Source organism: Ambystoma mexicanum, chromosome 7q (genome assembly GCF_040938575.1).
Source record: "Ambystoma mexicanum isolate Mex_15411 chromosome 7q, UKY_AmexF1_1, whole genome shotgun sequence".
In the NCBI taxonomy this organism is placed as follows: Eukaryota; Metazoa; Chordata; class Amphibia; order Caudata; family Ambystomatidae; genus Ambystoma; species Ambystoma mexicanum.
Window position 1 is genome coordinate 647,299,044 of NC_090941.1, and position 19,816 is coordinate 647,318,859.

At 48.5% G+C, this 19,816-nt stretch overlaps 1 protein-coding gene across 4 annotated transcripts in view; it reads right to left on the minus strand.

Moving 5' to 3' along the window:
* Positions 1-19,816, minus strand: part of USPL1 (ubiquitin specific peptidase like 1) — a 462,937-nt gene that overhangs the window by 284,570 nt on the left and 158,551 nt on the right. For all 4 annotated transcript variants that reach the window (XM_069639225.1, XM_069639224.1, XM_069639223.1 and 1 more), the window contains one exon: positions 6,433-6,562. In XM_069639225.1, coding sequence (XP_069495326.1) covers positions 6,433-6,562 — 130 coding nt within the window. The remainder of the gene's footprint in view (positions 1-6,432; positions 6,563-19,816) is intronic.

Here is a 19,816-nt window from a genome sequence, read left to right on the forward strand (position 1 = left end):
TCCAAACCCGATTGAAGGGATTCGCACACGGCATCCTTGCCGTCTTGCACGTGAGCAAGGAACCCATCCCTTTCTTCCCCCTTGGGAATATGCTCAGCCACTAAAGAAACACTTCCACAGAGTGTATGAGAACCTTGCTGAGGTGCAAGTGTAGTTGGCTGATTTCAATGCCATGCTCCCCGCAGAAAATACCTTCCGAGCCCACCCGTCGAAGCATTTGTCGTCCCTATCAGGAGGGATGGTAGGGTACGCCGCCCGCATAGATGTGGGCGTAGCCGCCTGAACCACCAAACTCTCTGGAGTGGGACGAGTGGATAAATAGCTGGGGTCGCTAACGGAAGGGTAGTACTTTTTGGTGAAAGATTTATTAACAGCCAGAAGAGATTGCAGTGACTGGCAAGCAGCTGCCACCCTTCTCTGTAAGGTGAGATGAAACGGTAACACTGGGTCAGAGGACAGACCTTGATCTAAGATGTCCGTTAGATCATCCTGCACAAAGTCTTCAGAAGGACTGGACCAGCCCAGATACTCTGAGACCCTAGCCATGAGCCTCCTGTATGAAGACTCAGCATGAGCCCCAGGCTCAGGCCTACCAAATTCCACTTTCGCAGAAGTGTCCAACCCACTGGCATCATGAAGGGTTTGCCTCAAGTCCTCCAACTGACTCTCCAGAAAACATTTGGAGCCACATCAAGTTCACCAGGGTCCTCAAAAGCAGACCAGTCTTCCTCTTCATATATGTTGTCCAGTGGGAGTTGAATCCCTGGCCTGGGGACAGAAGAGGGCCTGGAGTCCAATACAGGCCTCCGAGACTTCGCAGTGGCCTTCCTAGGAGGATCCACCACATCGGGTTACTCCAATGGCAAATTTCAGGGAGAAATCCCCGAAGGCGTTGAGGGTGCCGAAGGCTTCGACGCCAAGAGAGTCGACAACCTCGATGTTGTGAGCGCCGAAGGCTTCGGCGCCAACACTGGTGTCGACGACGCGGTGGGCTGGTAAGACGGCAAAGCGTCGACGTCCGAGTCAGACAGCCACAGTGCCGACCGAGTCGACGCTGGCTTCGAGCCCTTAGTAGGTTGCAGCGGTCTCGCTGGGGACGAGGACCGAGACCTAGAAGCACGTCTCTTGCAACAATCTGAAACCTTGTCCGAACAGGACTTCGAAGGTTACCGATGCGAGCTGCGGACCCGAGCCCGAAGGCGTGCGAGCCACGGTACAAGACTGAGCCTAGCCGGCATCGTTAGAAGGCGCGACCGGACCCGTGCCTTGTGACTGAAATATCACTAACATTTGCTCCTTAAAGGCAGCCCATTCCTCCGGAGTCGAGGTCTTCGTCGGGCATGAAACTTTCCTCGCGGCTCCACCCTCCGAGGAGGAAGGGGAAGGCGACCGGTAACGGCGCTTCAGAGAATGCCGCGATGAGGAAGAAGAATGGTGGGAACCACTCTGGGACCGGGAACCCCAGGCCTCCTCCCGACGCAGAGTCGCCCCTCGAGTCATCGGTGGACACCCCTTTGGATTTCGACTTGGATTTACGGGACTTACTGGGCTAAGACGCCCTACCTAGCCCCTACCTACCTGGAGCTTCCCCCTTCACAAGGCCTTGGCAGTTAGCGACTGGCATTTTGAACAGTCGTGTTGTGACTCTCACCCAAGCACCACAAACAAATGCGATGCGGGTCGGTGATCGACATTTTCTACTTGCAGTCCCCGGCAGGTCTTCAAGCCAGACCGTGGAGTCAAAGGGGTCGAAGAAAAAGACATCTCAACGATGAACACACGAGGCGCGCCGAGTTTCACAAAGCAACAGGTTCGCGGAAAACACAGAACGGAGGCTAAGGGCGCTGTGCGTCCTACTTAGAACATCCAGTGACGTTGCCCTCGACTGAGGTCTTTGAGAGACATCGACGCAGGACCCCCTCTGCCGAATAAGTTTCCGAAGTGCACAGCTGTGGACTGTGGGATGTTTTTACCCATGCATCCAAGCCCTACCTCAAAAACTGTACAGTACTGACATGGAAAACATCATGATGGCCAGAGCTTCCCAGAAAACGCACAGGGAAATGCATGAAGAATAGGCTGCCACTCATTTTTGCCGATGTTATGGGCACAGAAGGGCACTGCCTAAAACCACCATTGGACTACCCACACAGTAGTCTGAAACCATTGGGAATGGCAATGCTGATTGCCAAAAGCAACCTAGAATTGTGGGGAATTCATTTTCTTAAATCCCAAAAAGGGGTGCAGTACCAGTACTCACCACTATCAGAAAGCCGGCGTTTTAAAACCACCAGATTTTGTTTAAAACTGAATAATGAACCCAAAGCGTGCCAAAGAAAGACTTACTGAGAGGTGGATACAATGTAAAGTTATATTCTGAAGTGACTTGAAGGTTTATAACAAGACTGGCTGAGCTGTGGATTTCAGCAGTTTAAGTAAATTTGGACTGAAAGACACTAAAAACCTAAAAGTTTAAAAGAAATGAGTGACCTACTTTTGAGTGTCACATAGGTTGCAATTGTTTAAATGTCATAGTCTTAAACTTAGAATCAGCATCCTAGCTGCATATGTAAAACATTGTCTTGACTTAAACTGGGTAACTAAAAGTGACATTAGCTGGGGCCTGACTTAAGGAACTGAATTCTGCCCACCAGCTACCCCCGACAGGAGTTGAGACTTGCACAACAGCTGTGTTCCCAGGCCTAGCTGCCCTTTTGCTGCTCCCACCAAAAGGGATATGACACTTCCCTGATTGAATTACCTGGGCTCTGCAGGAAATTGAACAAAGCCCTGTCCTGACTCAGGCAAATGTTTTATTACGGAGGCCGTAAAAAGTGGCTTCCTCCTGAAAGAAAGGGGAGGAGCACTGCCTGTGAGAGCAAGCTGGCTTGGCAGAACTGGAAAAACCAGAAATTCAACCTTGTGCTGGGGGGAAACCACACCCCTGTAGCCAGAATATGGTTTTAGAAAAAGATGAATAACTCATAGTACGGACTTGTGAAAATTATTTAAATGATACCATAATTCTTGTGATTTTTCTGCCCACATTTTAAGAGGTTTTTAGAACCGGTGGCATGATCTGGGGGCAAGCTAGCAGTTAAGAGGATATTACTTAAAATGTATGCATGTTAAAAGTCTGATACTTCATCAAGTAATGTCCATACTCCTTGCGCACATGTGTGTAAATTTGGGTTAATGTCCGATATTGCGAAACCAGTTAAAAAGTGCAAATGTCGCCATTTCTGAATGCAAGCTCCCAGGAAGAGCAGATTTGGACAGGGTATACCTCCTGTGATATGTGAAGGGTGCATGTAATTTTAAACAAATGTGTACCTGTGCAAATATGTTTTTTGAGCAAATATAGATTGTGTGTAAAGTTGACAGGGGTGGGTTCTCTGTACCATAAACAGACCTCATCATGATGACACTTCATTTCATTCCCCCAATCAAGGGGAAGCGGATGAAGTGGCCAATGACAAGTGGAGAGGGGTAGAGCTTAGTGATGCTGCACACACACCCACTTTCAAAACACATAAAAGCAGACAGACAGGACAGATAGGGCCTTCAAATCCATTTGCTTCGGGACGCTCTGCCGGGAAAATCCATACTTTACCTCCATCAATCTCCAGAATCCAGAGAGAGAGAGAGCTGACCCAGATCACTGAAGTGCAGAGACCAGACCAGAGTCCAGTCTAAAACCTGACCAGATCCATGGCAAGGCCCATCTATTTCCAAAATATATTGTGAGTACCCAGCAGAACTGTGCAGAACCAATCTTCTAGTTAAAATAATATAATTCAATCTATTTTAATCTAAGTAGAACTGCCTCCTAACTGTCACCTGTCATTTGTAAAGCTGTCACCTGTCATTTGTAAAGCTGTCACCTGTCATTTCTAGTTGCTAGCTGTCATTTGTCACTTTGAATTTTAACATTCCAAATCCGAAAAACTACCTTTATTTAATCGCTCATATCTCCGTGACCGTTTGTCCTAGAGACTTGCAGTAACTTTCCTCTGAAGGCTTAGAATCTCAGCTTTCCTGCGAACCTAGAACCGCATTCCTACCCCCGATACTTTTGCCGCAATCGCGAAAAACGCACGCGCGAATTTTACCGCGATTTGCAAATTTCTCAACGCGTGAAAACAGCAGTTTTCTTGCTTTCAGTTGCCAAAAATTCGTTTAACCTGCTAGTTACTCCTAGATCCTTGCTAAAGTGAGCCTGGACTAATATTAACTTGATACCACTCACCCAGCATTTTAGCGTATTTTTCACTTCATTGCCAGCACATATAAAAGCATTTTGGGCCTGTGTTTCCAACTTCTGTAGTGTAAGCTTGCTGGGGTGAACTGAATTACACTTGATTGCATTTCTGAGAACTGTGTGCTTTCCTTCCATTTCCTTGCATTGCATAAAAGGGGGGAGGGGATTGCCAGAGAAAAGTGATTACATTTTGTTGAAATCATATTGAGTATTTTCTCTATTGCATTTTTCATTCAACATTACATCCATCTGAACTTATATAAAGTATTCTCTACCACCTTATTCTTCTGTTCCTATTCACCAGTGTGCTAGTGCCAGACTATCCATTATTGATTACTGATCAGATTAAGTGTGATATTCAATTATTAATTTATTATAAAGCGTGATATATATACATTGTTTAAATTATCAAATAAACCTTTAAACGTGCAAAACAGAACTACTTCTTGGCTCAGTGGGGTCAGGAGGATTCCAAGAGAGGGGTGTTATATAGGGGTAGTCATCCAGAACGCATGAACTGGACAAAGATATATCCGTAAGGGTTTCCATTCAGTATCCCAGACTAGGCTTTGACTTAGCTGTAGTGTTGAATTGAATCCTCTTACAGGACATTACATGTCAAAGATGTGGAATACGTTGGAGGACACAATCAATTCAAAACAGTTATATACTAAAAGCTTGTCATGAGTGACATCCGACGTGGCAAAATAAGAAAACCTACTAGGGGATTTGAAAGGCTTAAGGGGAACATCTACATATACTTTCTATGTGGGACTGGACTGAATGGGTCTCTAAGGACAGGTGGACAGCTAAGCCCACCCCTAGCGCAAGTCATCTTCCGTGTCATACTAATACACAATGTTCTAGTGGCTTCTCAAACTGTAGTGCTCTTTGCTACGTGGCCCTCTACAATTGGTTAGCACGCTTGTACCCTTCTGGAATATTGCACTTGCTAGCTGCACGCACGCTGGTACCCCAGGTGCTGGAGGGTTGGCTTTGTCATGCCTCCCCACCCAATTAGACCAACATCCATAATCACTCCTGCAGTCTGCGATTCAAATAATGCTTTGAACTCGGCCTTGCAAAAGATCACAGTGCCCGAGAATAAAAGGGAGTGAAGGCAGGGCCTTATCTTCTGGTCTCGGTGTAGCTCGCCCCAAAGTCTTTTCTTCGGACCATGTGACAGGAGACCACGTCAAACAGGAGCTTGGCTCGCTTCTCACGTTCATTTTATCTTCTCGGGTAGATAACCAGGTTCTTGGCAGCCCCAACTTTTGAAACAGGGCCAGGCACGCCTTCTCGAATCTTCCTTTGCCGTCAGCTATTTTATTCTCCTGCGCCACACTTTCAGCCCTTCGATTCACAAAGTCCACGTTTGCTAAAAATGCATCATGGAACATTCAGATTCTATACATATATTGGCAACAGCGCCTGCAGTCTATTCACTACGTGTAGCCAGCCTTATGATTACTTGGTCTACTTGCGTTACTGTATCTGTACAGTTATAAACCTGCATTGCATTTTCTTCTGTGCTTCTCTGCACATGCAATCATCATTTTGCTCACTTCTTTACTTTGCCATCAGATTCTATAAGGTCCATGGTACACTCTTCATTGGCAGCTCTTCTGGGTGCGTCACTTCTGCTTCAGGTGACGTCACCAGTTCGCTTCACACTTCTTCCGGAATTTCCTTCAGAAGATTCTCATTTCTTTGCGGATATGTCTTGCAGGGTTTTCTCAAATGATATCTTGCTTCAAGGACTTTTCGCGGTATAGGTAATTATTGGTGTTGCGCATGTAGCAATTTCTGGCTGCCAACATAGGAAAAATGGGGGTCTGGTAGAGGAACTTGGCTCTTCCTCTACAAAGCTACTGACAAAATCTATTCTCAACATCCACTCAGTCCTTTAAAATGTTTACAACAAACTCATCTACAATTCTTGGGCAATACAGGTGTTGCAAAAGTATCAACTCACCCCACATTCATCACCCCTTTTTTACAGGGAACACAATTTACAGCAAAATACATTTGAACACTGAAGCAGGGACATCCAGAAAAACCAGCTCCATGTAACTGCAGACATTGCCCTTAAACCACACAATAGGTTTAAGGAACAGATCAGCACTGTTGATTCATTTAACATACTTTTTGGATTAGCTGAATTTACTTACCGATCTTGACTTTTGTAGCCACACAGCAAACACTCAAATTTCCAAGCAAACGAATGCATGAAAAGGTTCTGGAAGGAGGGGTCCTTCTTTAAGAGCAGTGGTAATGCAAAAACAGGCATGTCGTTCTTACCTAAAGTGAAAAAGAAAATTAGTTCAAGAAACGGGTGAGGCTCAGTGACTTCATCATTTGTATTTGTAGTTATTAACTTATATATCGCTTTACGCTAAAGCGCTTTACATAAAACAATACATTAGAAGCAGTAAAATACAATTCATGAGTCGAACAAACAGGAACAGCATGAAGCATGCAGAACAATTTGCCGAGGTCAATAGGTAAAAACCAAGGAAGGGGAGAAGCTGGGGAGGGAGAAGAGAAGGGCCGTCAGGAAGAAGGTTGAAGGTGGGATTTTAAGGAGGAATGGAAGGAAGAGTGAGGTGATGAACGGATAGGAGAGGTAAAGAGTTCCAGTGAAGTGGGGCGAGGAGCTGAAAGGAACAGATGGGAGATGGGGCGCAAGGAGGGGGTGGGACAAAGTAGGAAGAGTTCAGCGAAATGGAGGGGGGAAGAGGGAGAGTAGAAAGAGGAGGGAGGAAAGGTAGAGAGGGGCAAGATTATGAAGAGATTTAAAGATAAGACGGAGGAAGTTGAATTTGAGTTGAGTGGAAGGAAAGCCAGCCGAGTGAGGAAGGCGAAAAGAGATGGAGTCATAGGGAGAGAGGGAGAAGAGTGCGGATTGCAGAGTGGTAGAGGGATTTGAGGGGATGGGGGGGTGGTGAGATGAGAGGCAGGGATGCCAAAGAGGAGAGCTGAACAGTAGAAGAGACAGGAAAAGATAAGGGAGGAAATTAAGAGTTTGGTGGCGTGGAAGGTGAGGGAGGAAAAGATTTCGCGAACATTGTAGAGATGGTAGCGACAGGCACCGGAGGTAAGATATGGTGAGTAAATGAGAGGTCAGAGTCAAAGTGAATGCCGAGATCACAGGCAGAGATGGGGAGATGAGGGGTGGAAGAGGATGGAGGGAGAGGATAGGGGGAGGAAGAGTATTAGCAGTAAGGAATAGAACTTCAGTGTTTAGGGTGAGAAAGTGGGAGGACATCCAAGTTTTGATAGCGGTGAGACAGGAAGAGAGTTTGAGGTGAATGTCGGAGTGAAGGAAGAGAAGGAGAGGAAGAGCTGGGTGGTATCAGCTTAGAAATGGTGAGATACCAAAGGATGAGATGACTGGGGCAAGAAGTGAGATGAGGAAGGGGTCAAGCACAGAGCCTTGGGGAGCACCAAAGTCAAGGGAGTGTGTAGGGGAGGAATGGCCGCCCCAAGAGACGGTAAAAGAGCGGTTGGAAAGGTAGGAGGAAAACCAGTTGAGAACAGAGCCTTTGAGACCAAATGAGGATAGAGTGTCGAGGAGTAAGGGGTGATCAACAGTGTCAAAGGCGGCAGAGAGGTCAAGGAGAATGAGAATCTGAGTGTTTGGAGAAGCAAGCAGTCAGGAGGGAGTTAAGAACTGAGGCTAGAGCAGTTTTGGTGGAATGCTTGGGGCGAAAACCAGATTGAGTAGGAGGGAGGAGGTTGGAGACAAAAGCTGAAAGTTGGGAGTAGACTAGTCGTTCAAGGAGTTTAGAGAGGAATGTTAAGAGAGCGATGTGGCAAAAGTTGGAGGCCAGGAGAGGGTTAGCGGAGGGTTTTTTCAGTATGGGAATGATAGTAGCGTGCTTGAAGGCTGAAGGAAAGGAAAGAGAAGAGGTAAGGTATGATAAGAGGGTAGATTTTGGGAATTAGAGGAGTAGGAAGAGGATCAGATGGGGCAGCAGTAGGGTGAGTTTTGGACAAGAGGAGGGACATAGCGTTAGTGACAGGGGTGAAGTTAGACATGAAGGACGAGGGGATGAGTGAGATGGGAAAGGGGAGAGTAAGAGGGGGAGATTAGAATGTTTTGGCATAAGGTGAGTATTTTAGAGAAGGAGTCTGCGAAGTCGGAGGGAGAGGAGAAGGGGTAGAGTGGTCAGGGGTGGGAGGGGAGAGAAGACTAGTTAGGGTTTGGCAGATTGGTCTGGGATGAGCAGATTGAGAGTGGAGAAGGTTAGAGAAGTAGGAACGTTAGGCTGAGCCAAGACAGGAGTAGTAAAGGGAGTAGCAAGAGAATGAGGAGGCTTGGTTGGCTGGTGAGCGATGTTTAAGCTAGCGTCTTTCAAGGCATCTGAGAATGCCATGTATTGATGGAAGGTGAGAGGAAAGCCAGGGTTGGGCAGGCTTACGGGAGGGGTGGAAGGGGGAAAGAGGGTATATTTGGTCAAGACTGGAGGATAGAGGAGAGGATAGGGTAGATAGAGCATTATTGGCAGAGCGAAGAAAACAGAGGGGGAGGGTGGAGGAGCAGGTTTCATACAAGAGAGGGGTTAAAATTGCGGAGGTTTCGCCTGGAGAAAGGGATGGAGGATGAGGGGGGAGGAGGGGAAGAGATGGTGAGTGAGAAGAATAGAACGTGGTCGGAGAGATAGGTGGGGAGGTGTAGGGACCGAGGAAGGGGTGAAGGAGGTGATGAAGGTAAGGTCGAGAGTGGAGCCAGGAGAGTGAGTAGGTGAGGTAGGGAGGGGGGGTAAGAAGAAAGGAGTAGAGTATAGATAAAAGTGGGGAGGATTGGTGGGAGAAGGAAAGATGGAGATTAAAGTCACCAAGTACAGTTAAGGGCGTAGGGGTGGGGGAGATGAGGGAGAGGAGGTGTCAAAGTAGTTGTAGGAGGTGGTGAGGGGGCCAGGTAGCCGGAAAATAATTAGAAAGGAAAAAGCATGGGGGTAGGTGAAGGTTTTGTACAAGGATTCAAAAGAAGGGAAGACAGGGAGAGGAGTAGGACAGGGGGAAGACGGACATTTGAGGTGATAAAAAAAGACCAAGGCTGCCACCGTGGCCAGAGGAGCGAGGGACACGAGTAAAGGAGGTGAGAGAAGCAGGTAGAGTCAGGGGGTGCGGAGGGAATCCAGGGTTCCGTGATACGGAATTAAGGATTTAGCCGGAGAAACTGGTCCAGTACAGCGGCAGTCTTGTGACAGATCGCCCTCTTGAATGCAGGATGATTTTGGAGGGTTCAACGAAAGGGGGACAGATGAGGTTGGGGTGGTGAGTTGGGGTAGAAGGATGTCTGGTCAAGTAAAGGTGGGAGGCGGGTGGGTTGAGGGTGGAGATTGCCATGATGAGGCAGAAAGATAAGAGGAGAGGTCTAGAGGAGGGAAGGGGAGTGGAGGGAAGAGGAAGTTGGAATCTTGCATGCCTGAAGGAGCTATTGGAGCAGGTGGAGGCGAGGTAAACTGGCAGGAGCAAAAAGCAGGGATCAGAGCGATGCAGGTTTGACTGGTGTAATCGACTGGTTGCTGCAGAGAAGGGGGAGTCTGTGGGAGAAGAGGGCACAGAGGAATAGGCAAGTGAGCTAAGGCCAACTTACAAAGTTTCAATGCGATAGATGGTTTCAGTGGGAAGGGGCAGGCAGGGAGAGGCAGGTGGAAAATTAACAGAAGTGGGGGGCTTAGTCAGGAGGCCTCGGGAGGGGAAATAGCCCAGGGCGTGGAAAGCCAAGATGACAGTCCGCAGATGGGGGCTGTGTGGGAGAAGGGTACTGGCGAGCTCCACAGCACCACAGGAGGGAGGCAGGGAGGGATGAGAATGGAATGCTCCGGAACACAGTTCCACTGGAGAGGAGCTCGGAAACAGTCAGTGGTTGGCCCCAACTTGGCTGGAAGCAGGAAAGGGTGCGTTATAGAATCCACAGCTTAAGTCAAGGCGCAAGGCTCCAGTTGTGGATCAGTAGAAAGAGGGGTCCGTAGAAAATGTTGGTTCCATTGAAAAGCCAATAAGTGTGCGTTTAGGAGCAGAGGGTACGAAAGTCCAGGGCGAAGAGCGAAGTAGACACAGGGTGGTGGGACTAGTAGGGTGCAATCAGTCGCCGGTTATAAGCAGAAGCTGGATTGGGATGAACTACTCCAGCGCAGAGAAGACAACCAGGGCGCAGTGCACAGGTCAAGGACCCGCAGAAGGAAGGGTCAGCGGAGGATGTTCACTCTGGTGAAAAGCTTGGTGTGAGCACCAGGAGCAGGTGGCTAGATAGTAAGGGCACCACGCGCAGTAGGCACAACATGACAAGGCAAGCAGGGTGCCAACGGTCGTAAAATAAGTGAAAGCCGCACTGTCAGGATCAGAGCACGGGAAGGTGTGACCGTGGAGAAATGGAGCGCGGGAGCACTTGCGGCGTGGAAGCTCAAGAGGAGAGGGACAGGCGGCCAAAGCCTGTGCCTAGTGCGGCTCTTAGGGCTGAAGAGGAGCCGATGGATCTTGTGCGGTCTGGTCGGCGAGTTGTAGGAGCAAGCTGGGTGCAATATGATGCAGGATGTAGGCAGGAGCTGCTCAGTCAGGTCCGGAGCTGAGGTAGGTAGAGAGTCACTGGAGCTGGTGGGGTGTTCAGACGTAGAATGGGATCTTGGTGAATAAACACTATCTGCACCCCAGCAAGGGATCTCTTAACTGCCGTTTTTCATTTTTGCTTCAGAAATAAATATGAGTGACCAATTCGTAAATCATAACCATTCTATGGTAACAGAAACTCCTGCAACACAACCAAAGAACTGTTGAGCAAGAATTGATGTAGTAACCCTGTGTGAGACTACACCACCCTTGTCCGCTTGGTATTACATAAGCCACCTTTTGGTACATGTATGTACTAGACAAGTTGGAAGTGTGAATGAGCAGCGAGACTTATCTCAAGCAGTGTAAATGTGAGCTGTAGCAATGAAATCCACCAATACAAGTATCCAAATAACACTTCCACTCAAGGTTTTCAGGTAAAATTATTTAACAGTCAGTTTTAAATAAGCATTCTTTAAAAAAGGCAATGTGCAACAATAAAAACAAATACGCTCTCAGAATCAAGGCGAAGCAAGTAGATACTCTTTAGAGATGCTTCACACACACTGGGGTGACTTCCTAACTAGGACAGTACTGGCATTTATATATCACTTTTTGCACTTTGTAAATTCTGAGGTGGGTCAAAAAGGAAAGTGTATGGAAGGAAAAAGGTTACAGTTTCACGAGCATGTGAGTACTTTACTTTCAAATCTTCTAATGAAGATAAGTCTGGCTGCTCAGTCACTCTACCAACTTGTGTAGTACAGACCTATACCAATAGGTGGATTACCTAATATCAAGAGGACCAGACTGGTGTAGTCTCCCACAGGATTACTGCTTACAATCTTGCCTAACAGTTCCAGCAGCAGCAAAGAAGCCAGTTGGGGAAGGTCTTCCAGCAAAGTTTGTCTAGGGTTAGTTGGTCCTCAAAAGGAGTCTCAGCACAGCAGCAGGGCTCCCCCAAGCAATTCAATGGTCCAGGAGGATGCAGCAAGCTTCTCTTCAAGATTCCTTCGTTGGATGTTCGTCCAGTGGGCAATTGTCTTCAGTCCAAGAAGCCTCACCTTTTATGCAGGTTTCTCCCAAGCATGCACAGCCAGGCAGCCACACTGGAGCCGGAGGCAGGTTTCAGCACTGAAACCTGCCAAAGGCAAAACCAACAACAGGCTTAAATCTGGTTTGGAGCTCAGTAAAACCCAAGAAAGACCTCACCAGCAAGAAATGGCAAAAAAAGAGCGGGGGCCATTTTGACGAAATGGACACCTATGGGCGCTTTAGTACAGCTGAGGAGTCAGCCTGCGGTAGAAAAGCAGAATGGTAGGAAAATGTAACCACTGCCACCAGCCATTTAAAGTAGTGACGGTAACACAAAACATGTTACATGAGTAAGTAGAAAAAGGGGCTGCTAAGTAACGCCCCAGCACTCCACATAAGATGGGGTGTGCTGGATCTACAAGGAGAAAAAGATAAGTAAAGTCATTTATATTCTTGGGAACAGTAGTTCACCGAAGAAAAGGTATTTAAACCTTAAGAGAAATCCAAAGGACCTCTGACACTGCACTGAAGGTGCTGTGTGTCACCATACAGAAGTAGATGCCTATGGAGTTTGTCAGAACAAAGGAAACAGGATCCAGATCAGATCAAAATACACGAGTGAGGAAAAGGGCTCACTCACTCCAGGGTTAAAATTAAAAAGTCCTAAAGTCCAGCAAAAGAGCTGGGGGTCTCCAAGGTTGAAGGGAATTAACAGAGCAATGAAAATTCTCCCTAACAGAAGCTGAAGGGAGGGGTGGGGGAGGGGTTGGGATCCTGCCACCACCCACCTCCCACTAAATTCATGACAAACAAATCCAGGAAACGCTGCAATCATCCATTCTATTTTGGACACATTCCTAACGGACCAATGATTGACAAATACGTTGAGCGGTATCTCCTCACCAAGCGAAGCAGACCAGGTGCGGTACAGATTTATTCCTGTGTGGACGAAGAGCCGCAGGCCATGGTCAGAGACACCTATAAGGACAGCCTGGACTAGAGCACCAAGAAGCCATGCTGCCGACGTCGATGGACACCGCAACATAGCAGCATTAGACATGAAGCACACATGTCTTCCGCACTTCGGGACGCAAATGTACACCAATACATGAACACGAGTTTACAGTTCTATAGGCCATACAGATACATACTGTCAGTGCTTTTATTTTTGCCATTAGCCAAATGCAACAACGAAGAAACTGCAAAGCACAAGAGATCCTGAATAGCTTGAAGATGCTTAAACGTGAATAACCCTATGGAACTGCAGGAGCACCTATGGGACCTGACAGAGCCAAGTCTGACTAACCTATAGAGAATATAACATTGCATGAACTATGTAAAAACCACATTATAAGGTTTAGGAAAAATACAGCAGACCTCAGGCCTCCGAGCAAGAGACGAGCTGAACCGATTCAGACTGGACAAAGCAAGACGTGCGAGACAGGACCCGCAGCCAAGGTCAAGAGATACAGATGACATTCCAATCACTAAACCACAAAGGGACCAGCTGTAGAATACAAATAAATCCTCAAAGAGCTGCAGAACTCAACTTCATGGTCTCTAAACACGTTGTTACTTGGCATTTATATAGCGCTCTATATATCATTAGTATGACCTTAAAGCGCTGGTAGGTTGAAAGCCCTCGGGAACCGTAGTTCTGGTCAGTAGAGAGATAGTGTTGTAGGGTGCATGGGTGCACCAGATATGTGCGCAGCTGATGTAATTGCTGGATGGTAGCTGCATCCTAGCGTTAGGCGTGGTGTTGAAGGTATCAGTTAGATGTGTGCAGTCTGGTGGGTCGGCACCCAGACTGGGCTCTGGCTGCGTTAGGCCTGAAGGACGCTTATGTGAGCAATTAGCCGGAATGTGCTCGGCTGGCTGCAATGATGATGAAGTGTTATGGGGTCGTGTTCGTATGTGGACAGCTAGGCCGAATTAATCAGGGGTATAGCTGTGTTCTAGTTGAATGATGGTGTATAGTAGAGATTAAGCGTAGTGATGTGATACAAGGATTATATTTAAAGTGCCTGAGACCAGGCGCGTTAACGGGATGGCAAGGATCAGAGCGACACACAAACAGAGACAAGGGGCTGGGTTTACAGCAACATGACGGGGGGGATACAGATATATAGCAACAGCATGGGGAACAGGAAAGCACGGTACAGTGTGGGGCATGTTAACATTTACACTCCATCCACCCCATTGACTATCAATTTCATCCATTCTCTATGCACTATTGGTTCCACCCCCGCCATCCCCTCCACTCATCCACTTTATCCTCTCCACCCGCTTCATCTGCCCATTTGTTCACTCCATCCATTTAATTTTCCAATCGTTCAATGCACCCATACACTCCGTTCAATCCCTCTCATCTATTCCATCCACTCCACCCAGTTCATGCACTTAGTCCATTCCATATACTCCATCCACTTAATTTATTCCATCCATTTCACCACCCCATCCCATCCGCTCTGCTCACTCTATCACTCTATAATTTTCTGTATATATCGTCCAAGCATTTCACATGCATCCACGCCATACATTCGATCCACTTGCCCCATATGCATCCATCCACTCCATCCATGTCAACTCTCTTCTATCCGTTTTCCTCTATTGCATCCATCCATTTTATCCAGCATCCATTCCATTGATCCCCGTCCATCCATTTACTCAATCCACCCATCAATGCCATCCATCAGTACTATTGATTTCGTCTATTCTCTCCAGTTCATGCATCCACGCCATCCGTTCCATTGACTTGCCCTACATGCATCCATGTCATCTAACTCTTCTATCTGTCCGTCTTTTAGCTATTGTGTTCAACCATTCCATCCATTATCCATTCCATCGATCCTTTCCATTTATCGGTCAATTCCATCCATCCACCCATCAACTACGTCCATCAGTTCTATTGATTTCTTATATTCTCTCTAATTCGTCCATTCTATCCACTCTATATACATACATTCCATTCATTCCACATGCATCCGTGCTACATATTCAGTCCCTTTATTTCACATGCGTCTATCTGTTCCATTGATTCCACCGTTTCCATCTTTTCCTTCCATTTGCTTTGTCCGTCTCTCCATACATGCATGCACAACATTCGTTTCATCCATCAGTTTTGTAGATTTATTCCATCCATCCATCCATCCATCCATCCATCCATCCATCTAGTTCCTTGATCCATTGCATCGATCCTCCTTAACCTGTGGGTAGGATCGGAGGTCGTTGAACATATGGTAGGGCCTCATTGTGTTTGGTCATTGGGAGTTTGGACATAACTTTGGGTTGTTGTTGGGGGAAAGAGCCATGTTTTTAGTAATTTGCGCAACGTCATAGTCTTGGGTGTGTCGTATGTGGGGTGGAAGCGAGTTCCACAGAGTCGGGCCATCCTACGATCCCAGCGGAGTTGGTGGTAGGGATCACTAAAAGGAGGGCAGAGCTTGATCTAAGGGTGCAGGGTGGGCGGTAAGGCTTTAGCTTATCCTGCAGGTAAAGCGGGCTAGTCTTGTGCACTGCATGATGAGTGATGCAGAGTCTTGAAAGAGGCCCTTCGACCAACTGGGAGCCAGTGGAGGGTTCTAAGAGCAGGAGAGGTGTGGTCTCTTGGACTCAGGGCTAGCAGCATTTTAGCAGCAGTGTTTTGCACTCTTGAGTTTATTAAGGTGGTATGCTGGGACTCCTAGTTAAAGGGAGTTGGCATAGTCTAGTCTCGACATTACAGGGTAGACAGAGGTTCAATAGGAGAGCTGATAGACTAGCACCTTGTGGTACTCCAGTGTTAAGTGGGCGAGCAGCCGAGAGAAAAGGGGCTTGGAGGGCTATTTGTTTCCTGTTGAGGAAGGAGGCGATCCATTTGAGAGCGGTTCCACGGATTCCTAGGGAGTGGAGGGGGTCAATGAGGATTGAGTGGTTAATTGTGTCGAAGGCCGCAGACAGGTCGAGGAGAATTAGTGCAGCGCATCCTGCAGAGTCTGCAGTGATCTTAAGATTGTCCCAGATTGAGGCCAGAGTGGTTTCGGTTCCATGTCGTGGTCTGAAGCATGATTGGGCGGGGTGAAGGGGGTTGTTAGATTCGACAAAGGTGTTTAGTTGGGAGTATGCAGTTCGGTCGATGAGTTTTGCAAGGAATCTGGTGTTCGAGATGGGACAGTAATACAGTAATTTTTGCAGTCGAGGGGGGCAAGGGATGGTTTAAGAAGGGGATTGACACGTGCAATTCTGAAGGCATCGAGAAATATTCCAGAGCAGAGGGAGTCATTTAGGATGGTTCTTGCAGGTTCTCCCGCGCAGGTGGACGAGAATATATCTTTGAGGACTGAGGCGGGGTAGGGGTCGGGGGGGGGGACCAGAGGGTTTGCAGCTAGTCAAAAGGTGGGTAGGGAGGGGGCTGCAGCGGAGGCCGGGCAGGTGGGTGGGACAAGGGGGTTCCATGGGGGGCAGTTAATTGTTAAGGGAGGTCGTTCTGTCGAGAGCAGTGGAGGGAGAGAGTCGCAGAGCGATTGTGATGGGGTAGATTGGGCAGAGCTGCAAGCGGGTTTGACAAATACAGATACGATTTTGTTCTTTGCTGCGGTTTCCACAGTTGAGAATCCAATTGTTGAAGTGGGCTTTTTTGGCTTTTCCGATTCCTGCTTTGCATTTGCGATGGTTGATGGCAAAGGTGGATCTACCGAGACACTTTCTGCTCACCATTTGCGTTACAAGGATTTATTTCGTTTTTTTGGCATTCCTCAGTTCAGGAGTAAACCATATGGGAAATGGTCCAAGGCGTGAGGAGGAGGGGCATGAGGGGGTGAGCGGAATTAGTGAGTCAATAAGGGGTCCGAGAAGCAGGGCTTCGGATAGGTCAGGGCAGATCTTTAGTTTTTTCCAGCGTTTGCAGTGAAAGGGGGGGGGCAGGGGAGAGGATGGAGAAAGACATAATGGTCGGGCCAGATGAGTGGTAAGGAGGGGCTAGATGCATCAGGTCATGGGAGCTGAAGATAGCATCCAGGGTGTGACCTTTAGAATAAGTTGGACCGTTCATGTAAAAGGGAGAGGTTGAGAGCATCAAGACTGTCAACCAGTGAATGGGTCATGGGGTTGGTGGGGATGTCCAATCAGATATTGAAGTCTCCTAGGAGAGTCAGGGAGGGGTGATTCACTTGAATGGTGGCTACAGAGTCACAGAGGTTGGTTGTGAAATATCCGTTGTAACCAGGGGATCTGTAGATGATTAAGAAGCTGTGGGAGAAAGTTGGAGGTAGTGAGAGTTTAACAAGGAGGGATTTGCATGATGGAATGCATGACTGAATCTACGACCGAGACGGAGAAGTGAGATTTGAATGACTGCCACGCCGCCTACTCGTGGTCTGTTGGGTGAGATGAGTTAGTAGCCGGGAAGGAGGTCGGGGGGACGGGGGGGGGGGGTGGCGTGGCATGCCTCATGTGCAACAGGGGCAAAGTCATCCGAGAACAAGGTTTCAGTGATCAATACTAGGTCAGGGTTGACAGAGGAGAGGTCGAAAATGCTGCGTCTGTTTTTTGCTACAGAGTGGGCATTAGAGGATGCACTTGACTCGGAGTGGGGTGTAGTCAGCTGTGGGTGGGAAGAGTAGGCGGGAGGAATAGGATAGGGGAGGGGTGTGGATAGAGATTAGGAGGCGCGAGTGGGCGGATGGAGGTTGGTCGAGAGGGCATGGGGAGTGTTTTGGGCGAGTCTCGAATGATTGGGGTCTGGTGTGCAGGATGAGAAGTCAAGAGAGGGGGGGTGTAAGCTTGACGAGGTCATGGGTGAGCAGCGGGGAGGGGAGATTGGGAGGCTGGGTAGAAATGGTGAGGAGTAGGCTGTCATGGAAGTGGACCAGGATAGTTTTCTACATTTCAGGGGTTTCTGTGCAGTGGGGGTGTGAGAGGGTGGGGAGTTCGGAGGGGAAAGGAGATGCAGCCACTGTTCTGGCGAGGCAAGCTGCTTTTAGAGAGAAGGGATATGGTGAGGGGGATTGTAGGCAGGTGTCAAGGTGAGGTTGGGGGGGTGGTAAAGGGTGGAGGGGGTTGTGGATGGGGGCTGCACATTTATGAGATTGGATAGGGGATGGGGTTGTGAGGTATGGAGGGGGGAGGGGGGAGGGGGGATGATTGCAGTTGGGTGGGAGGTAGGGGTTGAGGGAGGCGAGGGTTTGGCACGCAGGCATGCTGCTCTGGTTTGGGAGTTGGATTGTGGGTGGGGTGTCATGGCAGGGGGTATTAGTGGGTTTCCAACAGAGGTCAGAAGGAGGGTGGGGGCTGGGGCACTGAGGTATGGAGGGGGGAGGGGTGAGATGACTATTTGGGTGGGAGGTAGGGGTTGAGGGAGTTGAGGGTTTGGGGTGTTTGGCGCACCAGCGGGCTCCTCTGGTTTGGGAGTTGGCTTGGGGGCAGGCTGTCCTGGTGAGGGGTATTAGGGAGTTTTCAATCGCGGTCAGAGGGAGGGTGGGTTTCCGGGGTTGGAGGTAGTTGGTTCGCCAGAGTGTGGCTCTGATTTTTGAGTTTGATATGGGGCGGGGTGGCATCTCGTGATAAATTGGAGAGTTCTCTGAAGCGGTCAGAGGGAGGGTTGGGAGCAATGTGTTTGGCTGGGAAGGGGCGGGGAGGATGGGTTTCAGGGGAGGGAGGTGGTTGGTGTGCCAGAGTGGGGCTCTGATTTTAGGGTTCGATGTGGGCTGGTGATGGGGGATTGGGCGAGTGGCAGTATGCTGAAGTGAGGTGGATGAGGGGATTTCTACAGGTGTGCCCAGGGAAGGATGGTGGGGCTTGAGAAGGTTGGAGCAAGTGAGCGGGTGGTGAGCCGTGGGGGCTGAGTGAGGACAGGAGGGATGGGGCACAGGGTTCTAAAAATATGGACGGGTGTGGGAGGGGGGATATTTGCGAGATGAGGTCACCATCTAGATGTGACGCAGTCTTACTAGGTAGAATTCGACACCGTAGATTTTCAGCGCGTTAACTGAAATTCAGATGTGCTACGAGCGTGGAATGCAACACAATATCTCTTGGGCACAATGTCTAGATGGGACACTCTTGAGAGGCAGTAATCTTTGCGAGCACTATCTGGATGAGACAGTCTTAATAGGCAGAGTACAACACAGTAATCTGAGCACAGTATCTAGATGTGACAATCTTAAGAGGTAGAGTACAACAGTAGTCTTTGTAGTCTTTGATCGCACTATCTAGAACACAGTCTTAAGAGGCAGAGTGCAACACACAACGAACAACTGACGAAGGCCAAACTTCACTATTCCATCTAAATGCGGTTCAGATGCACACCAACATTCCTGACTACATCGAGGGGTGGCGCACGCTAACATCCGCAGGTCTGTTTAAGTGTGGTATATGCAAGCATTTACAGTTTAGAGGAAGGTTTTTCTTAATGAGTGGCAGGGCTTTCTGGAGTAAAGTGATTGCTTTAGTCCCCACCCGTGCCACACTTACTTTAGTGGTTGGTGCTGGCTGACGGCAGGCACCTGTCCACACCGCCTCTGTAGAAGCTGAACTTTGCCTTGGGGCTGCCCTGGGAGGGTCAGTTAAGACCAGGCGGATCAACCAATCATAGCCAGTGGGCGTTGTGGGAGGCAGGATGCAGGGGGGAGAAACCAGGAAGGAGATGCTGAGAGCAACAGGCACACAGGCCTACGAAACACCAACAAATACAATTTGGGGCTACACTGGAGTCGTGCCAAAAGCAGCACTCGCCTTTTTCTCAGTAATGGGAAAGGAAGCAGACGGCAGCGACGCGGTCGCTAGACCCCAGAAGCAACGAGGGGTTAGCCAATTAAAGTCTGTGGGCGGGATGGGAGGCTGAATGCAGGGGGAGAAACCAGGAAGGAGATGCCAGAAGCTACAGGCACACAGGCCTACAAAACACCAGAAAAGATACAATTTGGGGCTACACTAGAGTCACGCCAAAAGCAGCACTCACCTGCTTCTCAGTAATGGGACGTG